Source organism: Phacochoerus africanus, chromosome 3 (assembly GCF_016906955.1).
Source record: "Phacochoerus africanus isolate WHEZ1 chromosome 3, ROS_Pafr_v1, whole genome shotgun sequence".
NCBI lineage: Eukaryota > Metazoa > Chordata > Mammalia > Artiodactyla > Suidae > Phacochoerus > Phacochoerus africanus.
In genome coordinates, this window is record NC_062546.1 from 139,821,209 (window position 1) to 139,844,352 (window position 23,144).

The 23,144-nt window shown below is 39.4% G+C and overlaps 1 protein-coding gene and 1 long non-coding RNA gene across 3 annotated transcripts in view; both read left to right on the top strand.

The window, feature by feature from the left end:
• The window catches only part of B3GALT1 (beta-1,3-galactosyltransferase 1), a 50,079-nt gene extending 44,259 nt beyond the window's left edge, over positions 1 to 5,820 (top strand). For both annotated transcript variants that reach the window (XM_047772804.1, XM_047772805.1), the window contains one exon: positions 879 to 5,820. In XM_047772804.1, coding sequence (XP_047628760.1) covers positions 1,108 to 2,088 — 981 coding nt within the window. In that variant the 5' untranslated portion in view covers positions 879 to 1,107 and the 3' untranslated portion in view covers positions 2,089 to 5,820. The remainder of the gene's footprint in view (positions 1 to 878) is intronic.
• The window catches only part of LOC125123258 (uncharacterized), a 32,568-nt gene extending 14,154 nt beyond the window's left edge, over positions 1 to 18,414 (top strand). Inside the window, exon 2 of the long non-coding RNA XR_007134016.1 lies at positions 18,150 to 18,414. This is a non-coding gene — a long non-coding RNA (uncharacterized LOC125123258). The remainder of the gene's footprint in view (positions 1 to 18,149) is intronic.
• The last annotated feature ends 4,730 nt before the right edge of the window (positions 18,415 to 23,144 follow it).

The window sequence follows — 23,144 nt, forward strand, 5'->3', positions numbered from 1 at the left end:
ACTTTTTAATTTGAACACCAAGTAAAGCACTCCGTCACATCTCCATTGAATCTGTGCCCCCCCAGCTCAATGATCTCTTTTATTATACTCCTGTCATGTTTATAGGCAAGTGTAACAAAGTAAAAAGATTTAAAAGGGGACAGTATAATTTCACCAAGGGAACATTGTTCAATTGTTGAAAACCTTTTAGGTCAGCTCCAGAATGAATGCTGCCCCTGTCTGGAGGGCTCTGGTCTCCATGCACCAGGAATAAGGTTATTCTCCAATACAAAGCATCACAGAAAACTGAAAAGTGAACTAACACTTGTGAAAACTCAAGTAAGGGAAAGTGAGGAAAAGCTGGGAACTACTTCTAAGTCAGAGCCAAGGGAGACAATTTCAGCCAAGATTTTTCAGTGGTGATCAGCACATTTTCAAGTATAAGGCTAGGAAAGCAAGGAGATATTGAGAACTGATTACTTCAACAGAGTGAAACACAAAAGCTTAGACCTGGGAAAAATGGAAGATATGAGGCCATGTGTCAGACTTTCCTGGTTGAAAGAAGACTTTAGGGTCAGAAAGTATTGAACTACAAAGGAGGCCTCTTGTGAAGAGGAGGAAACTTTTTTAAAATCACGAATATTCAATTTCCCTTATATTCATCTAGAGTTTATCCTCTGTAGGATATTTGCTAATTGGGTATGAATATCCATAAACAACTTCCATCAAAGGGAGAAAAAGTAGGAAGCATGTGTCAGGGAGCTTTCAGTCCTGATGGAAGTGAATGCCTATGTTTATTTTAATCATCATGAGTAATTCTTATACCCTTATTATGTTTAATTTGAGGATGTGACATGACTGGATAAATCTGAACAACTGTACTTTGTTGATTTTTGCAGAGTTAAGAGGAAGATCTAAGAGGCATGGACCCTTGCTTCAGGTTTGGAGGAAAGTAGAGTGAACACAGAGAGGCCAGACGACCACTGAGACCCATGGACAGTCCCACACTCACACTTCCCTATCGAACTTTAAGATTTCCCAGTAATATGCTGCCTTTGCCAAATGAAAAGAAACTAATGCCAAGAAGGCACACTCTTCAGTATTGGGAATAGAAGTGCTCTCAGGACAATGGCTTCAAAGGTGTCCTGCTTATATGTTTTGACAGTTGTGTGCTGGGCCAGCGCTCTCTGGTACTTGAGTGTAACTCGCCCTACTTCTTCCTACACTGGCTCCAAGCCATTCAGCCATCTAACGGTTGCTAGGAAAAATTTCACCTTTGGCAACATAAGAACTCGACCCATAAACCCCCATTCTTTTGAGTTTCTTATCAATGAGCCCAACAAATGTGAGAAAAACATTCCTTTCCTCGTCATCCTCATCAGCACCACCCATAAAGAATTTGATGCCCGCCAGGCAATCCGGGAGACCTGGGGGGATGAGAACAACTTTAAGGGGATCAAGATCGCCACCCTCTTCCTCCTGGGCAAGAACGCGGATCCTGTGCTCAACCAGATGGTGGAGCAAGAGAGCCAAATCTTTCACGACATTATTGTGGAGGACTTCATTGATTCCTACCATAACCTGACCCTCAAAACATTAATGGGCATGAGATGGGTGGCCACTTTCTGTTCGAAAGCCAAGTACGTCATGAAGACTGATAGTGACATTTTTGTCAACATGGACAACCTTATTTATAAGCTGCTAAAGCCCTCCACCAAGCCAAGAAGAAGGTATTTCACCGGCTACGTCATCAACGGAGGGCCCATCCGGGACGTCCGCAGTAAGTGGTATATGCCCAGGGATTTGTACCCCGACAGTAACTACCCACCCTTCTGTTCGGGGACCGGCTATATCTTTTCAGCCGATGTGGCTGAACTCATTTACAAGACCTCCCTCCACACAAGGCTGCTTCACCTTGAAGACGTCTATGTGGGACTGTGTCTTCGAAAGCTGGGCATACATCCTTTCCAGAACAGTGGCTTCAATCACTGGAAAATGGCCTACAGTTTGTGTAGGTATCGCCGAGTTATCACCGTGCATCAGATCTCTCCAGAAGAAATGCACAGAATCTGGAATGACATGTCAAGCAAGAAACATCTCCGATGTTAGGATTTTTACCAATGTAAATACATTTTCTTTTCTTTTTTAAGAAATGAGGCCTAGAGTATAGGTGTTTTACAGGTGTCACTGGGGAAATGAACTGGTGAAGGGGTTTTGTAAAAAGAGTTTTTCTTCCCACTCCGAGTTCCTTTCTTAGAATCCCAATTTACACATGTTAAGCTCTGGTCATAGAAATAATACATGAGTTTAAAGGGCCAGATTTCACTCTCAGGTCCTAAGGTAAATTGCATTTATCTCGAAAAGCAACTTCCTAACAACTGCTAGGATTTACATACTTTGCATCTGAGATAAAAATCTGGTTCTGGGAAACCAGAACTCATGGTAGTGTCTTCATATTCTCTCTGCAAAAGTAAATACATAAGTAAATAACACTATATCAAAAAACAATTCAGAAATAATGCACAGTCAGGGAGACACACTGGATGTGATCACTAATATTGTACCTGCTGTTCCATTGATTTTCTATGTATGTTGCCATGTAATGTGTACAGTATTTGCAGTTCCACCAAGAAATGAACTTAGTACTGGCAGGGAGGCTGCAGTTAAATGGGAATATAAACTTGAGAATCAAACATTCTCTATGTTTGGAAGACAGTTTTGCTTACTCATCCAAGAATTAAACCTGGTCAGTGGGTGGAATATATATAAAATGCCACTTAACAAAATAAACAGGGGAATTTTTTTTTTCACTCTTTCAGAACAAACATGACCTGGTGCCTCCAAGGAGACTTTGCCAAATGTAATCTCATCTGCTTCCCTCCATATAGCGTCGCTAAGTATATTTTACAGTTTCTGGCTCAGGCAGGCCCGTGTATAGAAATAAGTTGGTAGGGGGCCAGAAGGACAATAAATAACAAAGAGAAAATACAAATTTATGTATGCATTATAATTAACATAACCTTAGCATTAGTGTCACATGCCCCTTCCGCATAGTTGCAAAGCATGTGAGAAAACCATTTGAACAGGTAGCAATGTTATTGAAGGTTTTATCCCAACTGTTGATAGATGTCACTCCCCAACATCCAAAATATCCAAGTACCTCTAGCAGCAGTGCTGTTTGAGGGGGTATTCTAGAAGCTTTGTGCTTGAGGTTTATAGGAAGGAAGGGCAGGGAAGCTTGGGTTCAGCTTCTGTTGCTGCCATCATGTGGGTCATGTAAGCAGGCATCATCACCTTACTGTGCTTCAACATTCTCATTGATAAAATAGCTGGAAAAACACCTACCTCACAGGTACTGTGAGAGCAAATCACATTTGCTAAGTATTTTGAGATCTTTAGTTTCAAAGGTGCTACATAATGCAGTGTGCCATGCATTATGCTAAATGCTAAAATAATTAAATAATTACAGTGATGGTCCCCAGTAGTAATAACATCATCTTAGCATAAGATCTGCCAAAATCAAGATCAAATATAAACTATGAGTGTACCTGATTCTTCTAAGACTTTGAGTCTTCCTTGAATATGTTAGGTGTTTTGGGAAGCTTCAATTGCTCTGTCATTTCTTCTGGTTTCCATGAAGAAGTTGTTACTTCAGTGCATTGCCTTGATAGCCCTGGTGCCAAAACGGAAGGCAGCTGCCTTTCTCTGGGGAAAAGCCTCTGGCAGGGGTGTATTACAGTCATTGAAGCACATGCTTTGTAAAATGTTTCACATCAGCTTAGATCTCAGGAAACATTTGATCTGAATTCTCACTAAGAACTTTGAGGACTGGTAGAGCTCATCTACCTCTGGCAGAAGAATAGACACTCAGCAAATCCACACACTGCACATTTCTATCATTCATTAGAAAGCTTCTGTTTGTTTTCGTTCAAAGAAAGCTCCACACCTGAAAGAGTATACCTTTTTTTCTTTCTTTAACCCTGACCTTTGCAAGCCCCCCTAGGTGTTGATAGCAAACAGGTAGACAAAAGTGTACAAACGGAACTCATGGCTTATTTCTGAAAACACTGCAACTCTGATCTCCAGCCCAAGAGAACCCAATAGGAGACAGGCCTTCCTATTCCTTAATACATCTTCATCTTAAGTCAGCAGGACTGCTGAGTTTTACTAGAAAATAGCACTAGGTAGCCCAGGGAGAGATGGAGCAGGCCAAATCGAGCCACCATCCAACCCCCAACGCTCAACTGCTGTGAATTCCAGTCACTGGAAAGGTCTTACGACTTTGAACTTGGTTCACCTGTCAATCACATAGTCGAATCAAGGATCAGTCTCCTACTGACATCTTGCATTTCCCTCACGATCAGTCGAGCCACCTTTGGTGTCAAGGACTTGCACATTAAAAACATAATATGTGTACATCTGTGAATTGTTTTATATATGTGTGTGCGTGTGTACATAATGAATAGAGCCCTAATCTTTAAGAGGAGCAAAAATCAGAGAATCACATCTTAAAGAACTATTTCCTAACTTTTTTATGCTAGGTAGTACCCATGTGACAAACATGTAAATATTCATCAAAGACCACATGTATATATTTTAAAGGCATTTTTTCTTCTCCCCAGCTGTACGTATAACTAGAATCTGCTTGCTGTGTACATTTTCTTCTGCATGAAGTTTGGTGAGGCGAGGCCATTTGTCCAGTATTTCAATATCCTAAAGCATGTTTACCCTTTGTTTTTTGAATGTTCCAAAATGTTTAATTTATCAGGAAAAAGCCCTAATTTTCTGCTTTTCTTAACTTCATGACACTGACCAAATTATGATTTCAGTGATTTGTTAAGCCATTTTTAAATTTATCATCTCTTTGACATAAAATAGTTTCAGACAACATTGTACTGAGAGTCATTCAGACAATTTTTACAAAAACTTTTTGACTGTCCCCTCACCTGTTTTGTTCATTATGCATTGGATAACAAAAGGTATTCAACACTTTGTGTCTACACTCTTTAATTTTCATTTAAAATTTTATTTTTCAAAAAAAAACTTTTAATTTTTGGTGGCTAGTTTGTGTGGCTTTGTGTCTTCTTATATTGGAACAAATGCTCTTTTCAGTATACATTATTGTATTTTAAATAATCAGAATCAAACAATGAAGATCATTTTTGATTTGGAATAAATTCAGAAGAACAAAACCCCTTTGCGTGATGTGATATGGGGGAAAGAAACTCTTTACAGAGAAGCTAAGGAAGGAGTTTTTTCAATCAAATCTCTTCTATCAAAAGACAATGGAATATTTACATAATGCATCTGGGATTCATTTTCTACCTTTCCTAATACGTGGGTTTAGTGGGGGAATTGATTACATCATTTCTTCTGTAAAGGTGAAGATAGTTTTTATAAGCAACAAAGTAACTTGTGAATGAGAGAAGTAATTTACTAGAAACGCTTGTTGATAATAATTGACATTTAGGTATATCATTATATATGAGTGATTGTATTTATGTATTTATTTGTCAAAATTGTACATACTATTTCACCAAACGTAATTGTCTGTAAAAGTGCACTCTCCAGGTTTGTAGTACTACTTAGGGTTCCATGGGTTGCCAATCAAGCTGCTAATCAGAATATTATTTTTTGTATCAATGTTATAAAACTGAAAAATGACAAATAGATGCTGAAAAACGCCTTTACATTCAGTTTCTTCACTTTCCTCATGAAATGTAAACTGTTGATTGAAAGCACGATGCTAATGTATAAGCCCATCTGTCATGAGGAAGATTATGGTTCCATAAAGCTGGTTTTTTTTAAGCCACTGGGACAAATAAACAGAAGGAGAACATATTTTCCACTTTGCTTCTTTTCTGAAAGAATCTCTTTGGTGAGCTGTGATTACTGTAATTAATCAATGCCCTGTCATATCATTAACCTTCCCAGAAACCTCAGGATTGGTGAGAGTTCAAACCATTTGAATCTCATCTCCCAGAGCCTAGAACAAATTAACAGTCAACTCAGAGATGACTTTGTTTAGTAGATTATGTGCTACTCAAGGATTTAGGAAACTATTATTTCCCTTTCCCCTTGGCAGCCTCACAAACTTCTCCATGTTAAATTCTATGGGTTGAACACGCCAACAAACTCCAGTCCAGAGGGTATTATATTGATAATGTGCTTGGCGAATTAGGACATGGCAAATCTAAGACAAAATTCCCATTCTCATGTTTCATCCACATGTATCCTTTGGAATATTACATACTCTTTAAAAGTTTGATGGGACTAGAAAAGTGCTGGCCAGGCATTCTTTATGGCTGACAGGTAGATGCTGATTGCTAATGGCTGCCTTTGCAAGTATGAGACTAATAGGTATTTTAGAGACAAAAGTTTAGAAGCTGCTTTTATTATCAATCCTGATCTAAATAGGTTTTCACTTTTTAATGGAAATTTTACTTTGGATGGGCTACCCCTGTACCTTGGAATTCAAAAAGGTGAAGCCTATCAGGTGAGTTGAAATGTGAGTAAAATGATGGAAACATGAAATGATAGATTTATTCAGTGTGACTTTTTAAAAGAACCAGCATCAAGAGCACTGTTCTAAAAGTATGGTCTCCAGAGTTCCCTCTGTGGCTCAGCAGATTAAGAACCCTACATAGTCTCCGTGAGGATTCAGGTTTGATCCCTGGCCTCACTCAGTGGATTAAGGAACCAGCATTGCCACAAGCTACAGCATAGGTCTCAGGTGTGGCTCAGATCTGGTGTTGCTGTGGCTTGTGGTGTAGGTCTCAGGTACTGCTCTGATTCAGCTCCTAGCCTGGGACCTTCCAAATGCCACAGGTGCAGTCTTAGAGAAAAAAATTTTATTAATTAAAAAAAATAATAAAAGTATGGTCTCAAACAATGAGCAACTGTGTCAAGTGGGAATTTGTTAGCAATGCAAATTCTTGGGCTACTTCAGAAACTTAGAGGTGTGGTTCAGTATTTTAACAAGCCTTTTAGGTGATTCTGATGTGCCCTAAATGTGAGAACATTGATCAAGAGCAGGGATTGGCATCCGTGCCCACTGCAAACCACATCTAGTTAAGGATGGATTCCCGATGAACATATGCAATAACTCGATGATAGCAGACACTAACATTGAACCCCAACTAAGCAAAATATTTCCAAATAGGAGGAATTCTGATTTTCTCATTGGTAGATGCGTACTGCCAAAAAAAAAAAAATTCTGCTCAATTACTATTTTATTATATTTTTAATCTCATCAATGAGAAACTGCCAAAATGTGTTGCTTGTTGTATATGTACTTATGTACTTTTCTCTATCTTCAGCTTCGCCTCTTGACCTGCAAAACTTAAAAGATTTATTATCCGGTCCTTTACAGGAAAAGTTTCCCAACCTCGACTTAGAGAAACAGGAAAACATCTGAAAAAGGTGCTACAGACAAAATTCCCCCAGTTGGAAATAAGTCACATGGATAAAGCATACTGGAATTGTCTCCATGCAGCCAGGGACATGACAATAGAGTCAGGATAATGAATTGCATTAAAAACCGACAGCTGCATGTATTTTTAAAATATTTCCTCTTTCTCTCTCAAAGTGATTCTTTAAAATTATAAAACTTGATTCTAATTGTAACAATTACCCAAAGCTTAATTAATATATTGCTTAAAGATGTGTGGGTATTAGACCTAAGAGGGTGGGTTTCATATAGCTTGATTATCATAATTATAAGCATTCTATTTTCTCATTTACTTAATTGATTGTCATAGCTTTCCAGATGAATTCATGCTGCTGGAAGAGAATTGAATACATTTCTAAGAGGAAAAAAAAAAGTGGGCTATTTAGAAAAGCGAGATGTCCCCGAATGTAATCCATGTGAGCATGAAAAATTGTCCTCGATAATATCTCCTTAGCTCTTTGCTGGTTAAAATAGGCATTTTTGTGAAATGAAAACGAAATGAATGAAAAAGCGTTATTGATTCAACTACATCTATAATAACACTGGTGCCACTGTCTCTTCAGCCAGAGGTGCTCAGCGCTCAAGAAAAATTTTCCATTTAGTTTTCCTTATAGAATCTATTAGTTTGGTACATTATGTCGACTATTTGTTATGCCTCTTGCCATGACCTCAGTCCTTACCTGGAGGGAGCGTGGCATGAGAGGTGATTTATTCTCTCTCCGAAGTTTATTCCAGAGCATTTACTCAGCTGGGGCTGCCTGATGTGGCAGGCTGGGCAGACTTACGTGTGGGGGGTTTGTGATGAAGACTATTTTTCAGCAGAGACAAGGATGACCTCACCAAGCATGAGGTGAGGAAAGAGAAACAGCGGAGGCTTCCTCCCACTGTAAAGCCTTCAATTTTCAGAGCCCATTCTTCTGTTTTGTCTTTCTTTGTTGTTTAATCCTAACAATAGCCCCCATGAGGTAGATGCCGCTATTACCTCAACTGATATATTAAGGAACTAAGGATACAGAATTTTGTAACTTCAAGGGTGAACTCAGACCCTCTGGTATTCAAGACCATGTCCTTAACCAAGGCAGCTGCCTCTAAAAGGTAAGACATCTACACCCACACCTAACCACATCCTATGCAACTTGGTGCAATTATTTTAATTTTTAAATTTTTTCTATTAAAAGATAGTTAATTTACAATGTGTCAATTTCTGCTGCATATATGGAATCTAAAATATGGCACAAATGAACCTGTCTACAGAACAGAAACAGACTCAGAAACATGGAATACAGACTTGTGGTTGCCAAGTGTGGGGAGGGGGGGGAGTGGGATTTGGGGTTAGTAAATGAAAACTATTACATTCAGAATGAATATTTTAATTTTTAATTTGTTTTTAGATTAGATCTTCCCCCCTTTCTTTTTGTGTTATGACTCTTATACTTTAAAATTTTCTGTTTTAAAGTATACTATTCTATGGGTTTTAATAAATGTGTCCGTTCCAGTAACCACTACTATAGTCAAATATAAAACGGTTCTATCACCCTCCCAAATTCTCTCATGCCCCTTTATAATCAGTCCCCTTCTCCTTCTCCACCCTCTAACTATAACTTATCTGTTTTCAGCCTTCTATTTTACATGAGATTTGCATTTCATTGAGTAGCCATCATATATAATATTTAATGTTGTCAATCCTACTTTTCTCTAAGGTAATGTGTCTATCAATTCACATTCTCTTGTGGATCAGCTTGATTTTTTGCTTGTATATTTGTTTTGCTTTGCTTAATTTTGCTTTAGAAAAAGTTTTGTTTAGAAAAAGTTTCCTTCCATAAGCCATTATGACATCTTCGTACAAAGAAAAGGAAAAATCTAAAAAGAGAATAGAAAGAGACCAAAAAAATCTTAACATAATAGTTAAACAACATGAAAGTACAGGTAAAATATTCAGGAATCTTAAAATACGTCACCATTGATCCAATAATATCCAAATCTAATGAATATGAATAAGAAGATAACAAGTCAAAAAAATCCATAACTCCACTCTTTCTGATCTAGTCCAACTGATGGGGAACTTTAATAGAGCTTCTACCCTTCAGAGCTCACACACACATTTCTGTGGAATAGAAAGAGTGATCTATAAGTTCAATTATACTTTTTTCCCTCTTGGAAGCAAAGGATCCTCTGGAGAGGCATCCATCACTCGCGAGCTCATTAAAAAGGCAAGCCCTCTCTGCACTTGGGTGTCTCAAACCACACGCAGAGGAGCTCTACTTCTGTACCTGCCTGTGCTTCCTTTCTATGAGTTTCTTCAACACATGCTAGTTCTAATTTCCTTTAGGAAAAGATAACTTCACAACTACAAGCATCTCTTCAAACTGTATCGACAGAAGTATCTGCATTAACTTGGAGAGTCCACCATTTGTAACTATAAGCTCCTCAGTCTTGGGAGGCCATCCAAGCTACAGGCAGCAGGGCCGTGGGAGCAAAAAGGACATGTATAAGCTATAGCAATCATTCTCAGACTGTAATGTGCCTGGTCATTATCTCAGACTCCAGCGTGGCTGTAACACTTGTTTAACATGCGGATGAATGGAATGGATATAACCCAAGTTTCTGATTTTCCTATAAGCTCTCAGACAACACTGATGCTGTTGTACACAGATTGCCCTTAGAAGTAAGACTCTTGTCTTTTGGGTTTTGGTTTTTTGGTTTTTGGTTTTATTATTTTGTTTTGGGGGGTTTTTTGGTCTTTTTAGGGCCGCATGTACGGCATACAGAAGTTCCCAGGCTAGGGTTCGAATCAGAGCTGCAGCTGCTGGCTTACATTACACCACAGCCACCGAAATGCAGGATCCAAGCCACATCTGCAACCTACACCACAGCTTATGGCAATGCCAGATCCTTAACCCACTGAGCGGGACCAGGGATCGAACCCACGTTCTCATGGATACTAGTTGGGTTCATTACCATTGAGCCACAGTGGGAACTCTAAGACTCTAGTATTCAAAACTAGATACTAGACAGAGATAGTAGCACTCAGGAAGCATCTATTATGGACCATACCAGGGGCTTTTGGATGTATATTGCCTTCTTAAATCTCCACAAAACTTGACGGAAGGTATGAAGGATTAAGAACAGGTTTGAGTTTCTGGCATAGTCTTAGGTTAGAAATTTGTTCTTTGTATATGGCTTTCTCAAGTCCTTATGGGAGAAGATTGAGGTACTAGAGGAAACAACATACCCAAGAATTAAAAAAAAAGGGAAGCAAAATACCACAACCTATTATTTTGCTGGCTTGGTGCCCTGTGGCCCAATACAGAATTCTATGGTAAAACCAAGCTGAAACTCACAAGGTAGGTCCAGGTCAAAGATGACTTCATCTTCCCACCAACCATCGAAAGTTTACTAAGACTAAAAGTAGGAATACTACATAGTAAGTACAGGAGAAAGGGAGGAGAGGCACTCATGGCCAGGCTACAGGCCTCCTGGAACTAGTGCCTGCAGACAATTGGAGCTGAAGGAAAGCAGAAGAAAGAGAAAAATGCACAGATGTCATCTGTCAACAAACAGTGATCCCTAATAAGCATAAATGTGGCCTAATCATCATTTTAGAATATGAATGTTAGGATTAGTAATGTGACCTCTTGGGGAGGAAAAATGATGGGGAGCATCGAAAGGAAGATTTGGGGCATGAAATCAAAAATTAGGTGGTCCCTCCTAAATAAGGAATCCAACATTTATTATTGGTACCACTTTGGAGTTGAGGAATCCAGGAGTCCGACAAAGTAAGTGTCTTTTCCAGTGTCGAAAGAGGATAACCAGGATGATAATATTGAAACACTAGGTCTTTTGGCTGGAGCCCTCATGTGTTTTCTATTATATCATACTTGTCAATTCCATTTGCATTTTGAAACAACAGAGAGGGAAACTCTGGTTTTAAAGGTTAGAAGTAGCCTTATATCCAAGACAAAATGGGCAGTCAGTGCTCGAAGTCACAAGTTTGGAAAGTGATCATAAAAAAAGATTCAGAGTCCAGGTATGCAGCCCAAAGAGAATATAGCCTCAGAATCTAGGCAAGAGTCAGAGAAATAGGTTCAGAACATCCATCAGAATTACTTAATATTAGGAGTTCCCACCATGGTGCAATGGGTTAAGAATCCAAGTGCAGCGGCTTGGGTCCCTGCAGAAGTTCAGGTTCAATCCCCAGTGCAGTGGGTTAAAGGATCCAGTGTTGCTGCAGATGGGGTTCGGATTTAGTCCCTGGCCCAGGAACTTCCACATGCTGCAGGTTCAACCATTAAAAAAAAAAGAATCACTTAATGCTAAATGGCAAAACACAAGAGAACCACTGGATCTTTCAGGTGAAAACCCTCATCCAGGAATACCTGTAATTGCCATGCGCTATTGGCATCAGGCACCTCAGAGGAGCCTTTCAGATTCCTTTGAATCTTGAAATAACCTTGAGCACATGGAGCCACAAATAAATGTTTTTCAACACAAAGCCATTTTGCAAAGTCTTCGCACACACTTTTTTGTATTTCCAAGACAAATGAAGGGAGGAGCAAAAGACAGACCAGGAAGAGTCAGCGACATGAGAAGGTTAAAGGAGACCATCTGGGAGCAAACAGTGGGAGGCAAGGGGACTGAGAGAACAGAGAGCAGTAACTCAGGTGAGGTGGAAGGTGAGGGAAGAGTCACGCCTGTTTTCCTTTTATGTGGCCTAATGCTGCCTTGCTTTTGGTAGTGTGAAAAATATCTGTCATAGGTTTTAATCCATTTGCCAGCAAATTCTCTTCCAGCTAGAGAAGTAGAGAAAAAGCAGGGGAGCGTGAAGGTTCCCCAGAGGCAGTTGTCAATCCTGCTTTTCTCTAAGGTAATATGTTTGTCAATTCACATTCTCTTGTGTATCAGTTTGATTTTTTGCTTGTGTGGTTTTTTTTTGTTTAGCTTACTTTTGCCTCATAGTTATTCTCGGTTGGTTCTGATGCCTGTACCAGAAATGCTGCATTCTTCTGCATTAAATTTTGTAGGAGGGCTGTGGGCTGGAACCCAGAGATTAGGCCTGCTTGGATTTCCATGGGCCTCAATTAAGCAATAAGTGAAATTGCTAACATTTTAAGTGGAGAAAGAGATAGTTGGATACTTTTCTCTCCACGTTAGAAGGCATGTCATAACCTAGAGCAACCTAGATTTAAAGTCAAAGAAAAGGGATTCATGTTGTATCTGATAAACTGTAAAACCAGTGCCAGTTGAGAAAGCTGTCATTTTGCTCTGTTCCTCTTGGGGAGATGGCAGAATGTTGATGGAAGTCCCTGGAGGTATATTCATTGATGAAATCATTCAGTCAATGTGTGTTTCTTGAAGATTAACTAAAGACCAGATGCAATGTTAGCACCAGATGCAGTGTTACATTTGAGGAGTGGATTTCCAATGTTCTTTACAGTTCAAGCTTCTTTGTTATTCAGAATTAGAATATTCTTCTTAGAATTCCTTATCCTTTAGGGCTTAGTAGGAGGTCCTTCCCTTTAAAAGAACTTGTGATCCCATGATCACCAAGGCAGAATTTTTTATAGCTTGGTTTATGGAATTTTACTCTTTCATGAATAAACCCTAATGGATTAGAATAAAGCTTAGATTAGTGCCTGTCAACCAGAAAAGAAACATAGTAATGCATTTGTAGTCCTCTATGTTTGCTTCCCAAATACTCATTCTCATTGCAACCTAAATTGCCTTTGAGCCCCAGTCCCAAATAAGAACCAGTAGGTTTAATTTACACTATATGCTGATACGTTGTTTCTTCAAACCAATGGAAGATTATCAGAACTCTAAAACAGGTTTCATCTGTACCTCTGTGAAATCAGAAGAAGCAGATTGCACCACAGGCAATAGAATCTGCTGAAAAGCTTTGGAGAAGCAGACCCTGTGTCCTGAGTCAGCAACCATGCCCAGTCTGTATTCATAGCTACGTATGTGCAACTGGACATGGTTTGAAATCTCCAGACCATTCAGCAGTTGCCCCACTGTGATGGAGGCACCTCTCACCTAATTTACTGAACTCCACATAAATACTAATCAAGTCCTTGTTTTCAGTCTTCTCTCTTGCAGCAAGCTAGCTACTCCCTGCTCTGGGCTGATCTCCCCACCCCAAACCTCTATTTTACCCAAACTTCAAGACTCGGGTCAAATGTTACACATTGATATTCTTGATTGCCCTTCCAAAAGTCAAAGAAAGCATGCAGGTGGGGGTGATCATATGAGAGTCGTGGGCTTTCTCAAAATATGAATCCTTCAGAAGTGCATTTGATGACACCATGTAATCTCCATAATATGAGGTTCCACCTGATACAATGCTGAAGTTACAAATTGCCACTACTATCAATCCAATAAGTAACAGGGAGATTTCCTGTTTCATTGCCCTTCATGTTTAAAGAGCTGATGAGAATGGATTTAGAATGGATCAAAGCAAAGATTACCAACTTTATTTTCGGACATTATTTATCTTCTCCCCAAATCTGCTCTTTTTTTCCCCCAATGTTCCCATCTCAGTAATTGGGCCCTCTAGCCCCAGTTGCTCTGGTTAGAAATCTGGAACCAGCCTCAACCATCTGCTTCTCTCTGGGCCATAGCTTGAATCCATCACCAGGTCTCTAATTCTATCACTACAGTATGTGTTGACTACGCTAGTAGCTTGCTTGCTTATCTCTCTCATCCAGAGAGGCTTTTTAAAAAAACAAAAATTGGACCATGTTGTTTCTCTACTTAAAACACTTCATTGGTTTTCCAATGTAATTTGAATAAAATATAAAATCCTTATTATGGTCTGCCAGGTCTTGCAGGATAAGATTTCTGCCTACATCAGGGATCCCATCCCATACCATCACAGCTACATCCTCCTCCTGTTTCAGCCACACTGACCTTCTTTAATTTCTGTGAACCTTCCCAGTCCTCTCCTTCCTCAGGACCTACTCTCGGTTCTGCCCCTAGTCTTGGCTCTAACTGTTCTTTCATCCAGCCCTCTCCCCCTGCCCCAACTTCAAAAACTCTGCTCCTCCATCACTTGGTGTGGGTATCATTCCTCAGAATGACATCCCTGACTCCTTCGTCTGATATTAGTTCCTCTGTCACTCACTTGCTTAACAACTTATTCTGTTCCTTCATCAACTGTATCAACATTTATAGCTGTTCATTTATTCAAGAATCTATGTACTTCCACTTTAGCCACTCCACCTTCCACCTCCCTGGACCACAATCTCCATGAAGGCAGAGACTGTGTTTGCTTTGTCCACACTGTATGTCCAGCCCCAGACACAGAGTCAAAGAAAGTGCTCCATGAACAACTGTTGAATAAACTTCCTGCTTTCTTGATAGAAATTCCAAACTTGCAAACAGCTCTTAAAACAAAGTGAATTTTCCCTTATTCTGATTTTCCTTTTAACTTTTTCTATCCATGAGTCGTAAAATCTAAAGTTGTTAGAAGAGCCTTTTATGCCCTCATCCAAGAATTTTCAATATCAATATGAATGCTCATGCACTTTTGATTTACTTAACTCCAGATGCAGGAGCTCACTTGTTCCTAAAGTCACTCATTCCCTTTCCAGGCAGATCACTGGACATCCTCTAGCTATTAGGAAATAATTATCTTTTTTTTTTCCTTAGCCTTCTCTTTTTCCCATTAACTTCCTCCTGTGACCTGTAATCCTTGTAACACTCAGAGGTCTGATCATGTTATTTCCTCCCAGTTTAAGGTTTTCTATGGCTGCAGAATGGTAGCCAAATGCTGTAACAGGTTTTAACATGTTTTAACCTGGACTTTTGGGAGCAAGATTCTGTTTTCCTCTCTCACTTCTTCATCGTCTCTCACCCCTCCGTACTCTGTAACTACAGCAAAAGTGGTCATGAGCTATATGGCCTTTGGTGTCTGGCTTCTTTCATTCCACATAAAGTTTACAAAGTTCATCCTTGTTATAGCACAAGGATGCTTTTCACTGCATGTAGCACTTCATTCTTCTGTGGTTGAATAAATATCCCATTGTGTTGATATGCCATTTGGGCACAAAATTTTCATATTCTTACCTATAATCCTTTCTAATTTTTGTAGTTTTGGTAGTGATGTTCCTTCTTTTATTCTCGACTTTGGTCATTTGTGTCTGCTCCCTTTTTTCTTAGTCAATCTAGGTTGTTGATTTTGTTGCTCTTTGCAAAGAACTAAATCAGGGTTTATTTACTTTTCTCTATGGTTTTTATTTTCCTGTTTTATTGATTTCCACCCCAGTCTAAATTATTTCCATCCTTATGCTTACTTTTGGTTTAATTTTTTGTTTTTTCTTCATTTTGTCTTTTTTTAAGTTTATTTTGATGAAGCTTAAATGATTTATGCTATACCTTCCTTCTTTTTTAATTTTTTAATTTAAATTTATTGAAGTATAATTTATTTTCTTTTTTCTTAATTTTATTGCATTTATAGGTGTACGACAATATTACACTGTTGGTAGGAATGTAAATTGGTACAGCCACTGTGGAAAACAGTGTGGAGATTCCTCAGAAAACTAATTTTTTTTTAATTTTTTTATTTTTTTGCTTTTTAGGGCCACACCCATGGCATATGGAGGTTCCCAGGCTAGGGGTCCAATCAGAGCTACAGCTGCTGGCCTACACCACAGTCACAGCAATGTCACATCCAAGCCATGTTTGCAACCTATACCTCAGCTCACAGCAATGCCAGATCCTAACCCACTGAGTGAGGCCAGGGATCAAACCCGAAACTTTATGGTTCCTAGTTGGATTCACTTCTGCTGTGCCATGATGGGAACTCCCCTTCTTTTCTGGTAAAGGCTTCTTTGGATTATTAATTTCCCCTAAATCATTGTGTTAGCTGTATCCCATAAATTTTGACATGTTTTGGTTTTGTTTTCACTGAGTTCAAAATATTTTCTAATATCCCTTTTGATTTTTTTGGACTTTATTATTTAGAGGTATATTTAATTTTCAATGTCTTTCTATTTTTGATTTCCAATTAAGTTTCATCATGGTTGACAAACATACTTTGAATGATTTCATTTATTTACAATCTATTGTGATTTGTTTTATATTTAAGTACATAGTCTATCCTGGAAAATGTTTCATGTACATTACATTTCATGTAGTATTCCTTTGTGTATATATACCACATCTTCTTAATCCGTTTATCTGTCAATGTACATTTAGGTTGTTTCCATGTCTTAGCTATTGTGAATAGTGCTTCAATGAACATAGGGGTGAATGTATATTTTTCGATGAAAGTTTTGTACGGATATATGCTCAAGAGTGGGATTGCTGGGTCATATGGTAGTTCTATATTTAGTTTTCTGATGTATAATAGCAGATTTAAAGTCTTTGTCTAGTCTTCACCTGGGCTTCCTTGGGGACAGTTTCCGTTGACTTTTTTGGTCCTCTAAATAGGTGATACTTCCCTGTTTATTGGTATGTCTCATAATTTTCTGTTGCAAATTGGAAATTTTAAATAATACAGTGTGCTAATTCTGGAAATTAGATCTCTCCCCCCTCCTCAGGATTCGTTGTCATTGCTTTTCGTTGTGGTTATTAACTATTTCTTTAGTGATTTTCCTGAACGAACTTTGTAAGTTTATATTCTTTATTATAGTGGCCATTGAAGTCTCTAATTAGTAAGGTTGGTGGCTAGTTAGTTATTGGATAGAGATTTCTTAAATGCCTTGAACCGATATGTCTTCCAGCCTTTGAAAAGGGGCTATGTGTCTGCATGCTTGGCCATGCTTTCAATGCTCTGGCAAGCTCTTTACAACTCCACCTTTGCATTTATTCTCTATCCTGCACAGAGCTTCCAGAGTTATGAACATCAGGACTTCTCATGTCTTTCCTGGGCATTTGCATAGCGTGGTACATATGTGTGGCTTTTGACTCCCAGGAATATGCTAGAACTATTTTGCAAAAGTCCCCTATGGACATCTCATTCTCCAGGTTTTCTCTGAGAGTTTAATCAGCCTCTTGTTAATCCTACTGGTAACATTGCCTCAGGCAGCTGTGATGTTAAACAATTGCAACTGACTCTATTTGACAAATGCTCTGTTGGTGGGACTGTTTGCACAGAGTTAAGATCTGTGTCAGTAGCAATAAAGGCAAGCCCTGAGAATGGAGCCCATCAGCAAGTTGCCAGGAAGGTCAAATATGACAGTTCTCTGATTATGGGGTATTTGGGGAGTTCCAAACCCTTCATGCCTCCTGCAGTGGGTTCTGGGCTGCTGGTTCCCACAACTACCTTAGTTGTTTTCAAAACTACTGCTGAACTAGGGAGAGGTGGATAAGATTGGCAAATTAAAACCCCACAAAGCTTGCTGTGCTTATAAAGATCCAGCCATATTTCTTAAATAAACATGCCTTAGATGGTTGCAAGGCATTATTTAATTTACAGAGCTCTGATAAACTTTATTTTGAAAATTGACAATTGACAATTTTTTCCACTATTCTCATTGCTTTTTTGGAAGAACAGATTTTCAGAGATCCTTATTCTAGTGTTCTGGAAAATGATTGTTGACTGTTCATTGATTCATTCACTCATTCATATAGTAACTGATAAAGGAAAGCTTTTTCATTCAATGAATATTTATTGTTATTTAATGTATATCAAAAATTATGCTAGGAATATCTGAAACATAGTGTTAGAAGGTGGCTGCTGTAGAATCATGGAGTAACTGAAAGATTTTAAAACACTTAGAGTTCCCATCATGGTTCAGCAGTTAGCAAACCCCACTACCATCCATGAGGACATGGGTTTGATCCCAGGCCTCATTCAGTGGGTTAAGGATCTGGTGTTGCTGGGAGCTGTGGTGTAGGCTGCAGATGCAGCTCAGATCCTGCATGGCTGTCGCGTGGGCTGGCAGCTGCAGCTCTGATTCGACCCCTAGCCTGGGAACCTCCATATGCCCCAGGTGCAGCCCTAAAAAAGCAAAAAAGGCCAAAAAACAAACAAAAACACACAATGGAGTATTCAAGGGAGTAGCCTTGGAGATTGGATTAGACTGAAAAGCCATGTTTGGACTCAAATAGAAGAGGTATAAATGACCACTTAAGTGCAAGATGGACAAAGCATGTACAACAACATTTTCGGCCTTCATTTGTCAGAGTTCTTCCTTTTTAGTATCCTTTGCAACACAGATGCTCTCATATTCAGTACAATAGTCCAGCTGTGCTCAGTGGTACATCCTCCCCAATCACCTAAACTTGGGACAGCTAGTCTCATATTAAGCCGGCAATCAACTCAAACCCCTACCTCTTTTTCCCATATATGAATCCTTGCCCTTTCCCTTGTTACTCTGCCTGAAGGAATGTGTGGGGAAGGGAAGACAAGGAGGTTGAAATAGCAGTTCAGATGATTTTCATTCAATAGCATTTATTCTTAATCACAGTGATAATTTTTAAAAATCAACTTATGGACAGTATGAAAAAGAAAAAAATCAGCTATTAATCACTCTGTTCTAATACAGTCATTATTATTCTATACATTCCCTTTAGATAATTTTTCCTGTGCCTCTTTTTACATATGAATAATATTTTCCACGCTATCTTGAATCTTATCTTGTTACTAAAAGTTATAAACATTTTCTGTTTGTGGTCCTGCTCTTTTTATATATTATTCTTAGAGAACACATGATGTTTCTGCTGGGGAACATATTATACTTTAATTAAAATGTCTGTTACTCTCAGACAAAGTGGCTCATCATTCCAAGAAGATTGTGAATCACTGGGTTAGTCAATTTTATATTAAAATTTCTTATTGCTTTCAACTTTCTAAATAGAATTGCTCCAAGTGCACTAAGATCCATGAAGAGGGAACAGAGCCTGTGGTTCTCTTGTAGATCAGCACACTTCTCTGGTACTTTGGGAGCAGCTATTCTACCACACACTCAGGCTTCCCCAGTGAGAGCCTAACTCAGTAAATACTGGGTTTTAGCATCTAGGAGAAGCACTCTCTTTTAGCAACAGAGACAAGGCCATCACTTTCAGATCATCACATTGAGCTCAGCTTTCCTCTCAGGGACCTAGGTGGGTCTATTCTTCTCACAGAGAAAAAGGAAGCAAACGCCTGTGTTGGAGCAGGAAGGTCTACATGGTCTAGGCAGCTATCTGCCACACTTTCCTCTAAGTTTATTTCCTTCTATTCCCAGGAAAACAAACTGTTGAATTTGTTAAGTGCAGTCCCGTTCACAGTACCCAGGACACCCTTTTTGCGTGCAAAGTCTTATTTGATTTATTTTGAAATAAGCTCATGCTGGGAAAGTCTGCTTTTCTAAAAGTTGGGAAGTGAAAGAGATAATAGCAGATGCTCACTTTCAGGATCAGAATCAAGTGATCAAAATACCCTGCCAGGCTCACTTATTAGATAATTAGCTGTTCTCTTCCTATGTCCATTGTCAATCAGCCAAAAGAGGTTTGAGTTTCCTTTCTCCAATTCCCGTTTCACACACACCTGTTTTGTATGACTACACAAAAACAAGCCAGGAGCTTCCTTTTGCCTGAATAAACCACATCTTCAAAGACTTCACCCTCCCGCAGAGAGGTTTGGGGGTGATCCTGGGTGCATAACCCGAAGAGAGTTTCACTTTTATGGAGAGGAATGGAAGAGAGTCAGTTCAGGACTGCAAGGGGCCTTTGAGATCATCTAGTCCAGTGATTCTCAAATGCCATCCATTTACCAGTCAAGCTGACTACAAAAAACTTACCACTGGAGCTTTTAATAATATAGGTCGTCATACCTCAACCCTGGGGATTCCAACAATGAGATTATTCTTCTGCTCAGCCATGTTTGCAAACCAATGAAATGCAGTCCAAGTTCTCACTTTAAATGAGATAATGGAAGCCCAAGGAGAATGACGTTCAATCAGTTATCTGTCAACCAGTCACTGAGAGAGAAGAATCTAAATTCCCAGTCCTAGTTTTTCCATTCTATTACACTGTCTTCCTAAAATTATAACTACAGGCTAAGTGCCTTCAAAAACAAGTTGAGGTTTCATGGAATAAAATTCTAATGAGCTAAACAATCCCTCGTTTTGAAAGCAAAGCAGCGCTTTCCTAAAATGACCCCCCAGTGACTAATTATTTAGCCATAGAGTTCTAGTTAAAATGCCTTCTATATTTTCTAAACTCCTTCCTATTACCTCAGCACAGCCTCACTTACTCGTGATGAGCAACAGGGTAGGGGAAATTTACTCATTTACCTTGAAAATATTTTAAAGTATGTCTAAGCACTTCTTAATATTTCAGATTGTGCTGGACACATTCATCAGATTGTGGTGAACAAAACTACCATACTGGAGTTTACAGGTTAGTGAGGGTTAAGGATAATTATACAGAAAATTTGGAATTTGCTTATATGGTGAGTGTTATGGTGAGCAGATTACAGGGAGTTACCAAAATTTGAAAGTTATCCAAAACTTATTGGATAAATAGCATTCCTTTGCTATTTATCTAATAGCAAAGGAAGGATTTTGACCAACAGGCATTTATCTATTCAAAGTAGTCAAAGAAAATGAAGGATATAAATATATTCATAAGTGGATAATTATAGCAGTTCACATCACCCAACCAGTGCCTACAGAAGAGTGAAGAGGTTGGCAAATCCTTTTCTCAAAAAATAACTACAAAACTCAATCAAATTCTCATAAGCATCCATTTCAGGGCTCTTGAAATTGACTAAAATTAAAGGGAAACAACCAGTTGAGGAAAGCTAATTCACAAAAAGCTGCTAGAGCTCTGCATTAAGAACAAGGGATCTAAAGTTTTCTTTCCTGGACAGTTTGCATTCTCCCCTCCCTTTCCTGTTTGGTCAAGCAATAGGACTTGAGGACAAATGTCCACAGCCACAGTTCAGCTGCCACGTGGCAGAAAGAGGAAAAGCAGAGGGAGAGAGAAGCTGAGAGAGAGAGGAGTGAGGGCAAAGTGGGCCTGGGCCCCAACCATGGTGAAGAAAAAGGCAAAGTCCAGGGAAATTTAGCCACAACAGCAGAGGGTGGCCAGACCCCCCACCCCTCAAAGCAGACAACTGGGGCAGCTGCAGGGAGAGGAGAGACAGCAAGGTGCCAGAGCCTCCTCATGATGGAGAATTGGTCTTGAAAAGACAAACCAGGAAAGAGGCAGCCCGTGAACTGGTCTTTCAACATGCTGTGATTCTATCTCTTTAAAGGGGTCAGCATTCCTCTGCCTTACAGAGAGTGGGAGCAACTCTTTTCCCAGATGTATACAACTTTAGAGATGATTATTAAGCCATGTATGTGTGTCAAGTGAGGGAAGTGGAGAAGAGAAATGGAGGAAGATAGAGACGGGCCCAGGATTGATCCTGGAGGAACCCCAACCTCTAAGGGAAAGGTAGGCTTTCTTTTTCTTTGAAGGTTTTGGCTTTCAGAGTCCTTGAAGGTTAACAGCAGGCTGGACACAGGCTTGTCCCTTAGTTCCTGATTAGCAAACCAGGGAGGACTCGGGCTTGCCCTTGACATGTATGGAGGTTTGGTAAGTGAGGTGAATTGTCTTACGTGTTCAGCAGCTGAATCTTACATGTTCAGCAACCAAAGTTATCTCAGACAGCAAAAATAGAGCACCATTTGCATTTTCTGGGTTTGAGGGGAAGTATTTTCTTTTTTGAAGTCTGGTTTGGCCATTGCAAAGCTCTTAATAATGGAAAACTTTGAGAAAGTTACCAATTAAATTCTTGCCAGAATCCTTGACACAGATTTCCAAGTTAGCAGGCATCGTGAAGGGCTAGGGGAGCAGCTATAAAAAGAGAAAGGCAGGAAAGAAGCATCTGGAGTCTAAGGATTTAGTGCCAGCAGGGCCAGGGAACCTCCAGAAGTGAGGTGTCAGAGCTGAATGAATTTCCAAAGGGGACATGGTGTCTGATCAGAAATAAGACATTGAGGATGAAAACCGATTGCTTCTCAAATCCAGAGTCAATGACATGGAGACAGATCATACTGTGGGAATCTTCTGTTTGAAATCCCGGGGCAAATTATTTTGAGGCTAGAAAGCCAGGTGAAAAGGAATTTGGTAAAAAACCCCACAAGTCTTGCTAATAGCACTTTGCATTTATTACCTCACTGAGTTCCCGTTAAAATCCTACAAAGAAAGGGCTATTGTCATTCCTGCTTTACAGAAAGCACAGGGAAATTACATTGCCTGGTAGAGATTAGAACCCAGGCAGTTCTGGTTTGCAGAATTGAAACCTGAAACCACTGTGCTAAGCAAACCTGAGGTTTGTTAAGGGCTTATATCAAACCTAATATCAGAGAGGCTGCCCACCTGCCCACACCCAGCAAATTTCTTCCAGTTGGATGCAGAGTTCAGGTAACCTGGAGCAGCTTGCCAGAGAGTGACAGATTGTTGGAGAAGTTTTGTGGAGTGAGGTGAGGTCATATAGGGTAAGGAGAGGAAGGAAGAGAATGATCCCAGCTTTGAAGAAGAGGATGCATTTCACAGAGGGCATAAGGAAATCAGACCTCGGTCTTGTTTTCAAGATCCGTTTTCCCCTCACTGAGCACGCTTAAAGAGGAGAAAATGAATTCTGCCCATTGAAAAAGGGCAGACTATAATGAAAAACAACTTTAAAGACACTTCAGCCCATAAAGTCTTTGAGCTACATCACTGACAATGGTTTACAAGTTTATTTTCCATTTGTGGTTATGCTGAGCAAACATTTTGGGAAGTGCAGCAGTAACTCAGC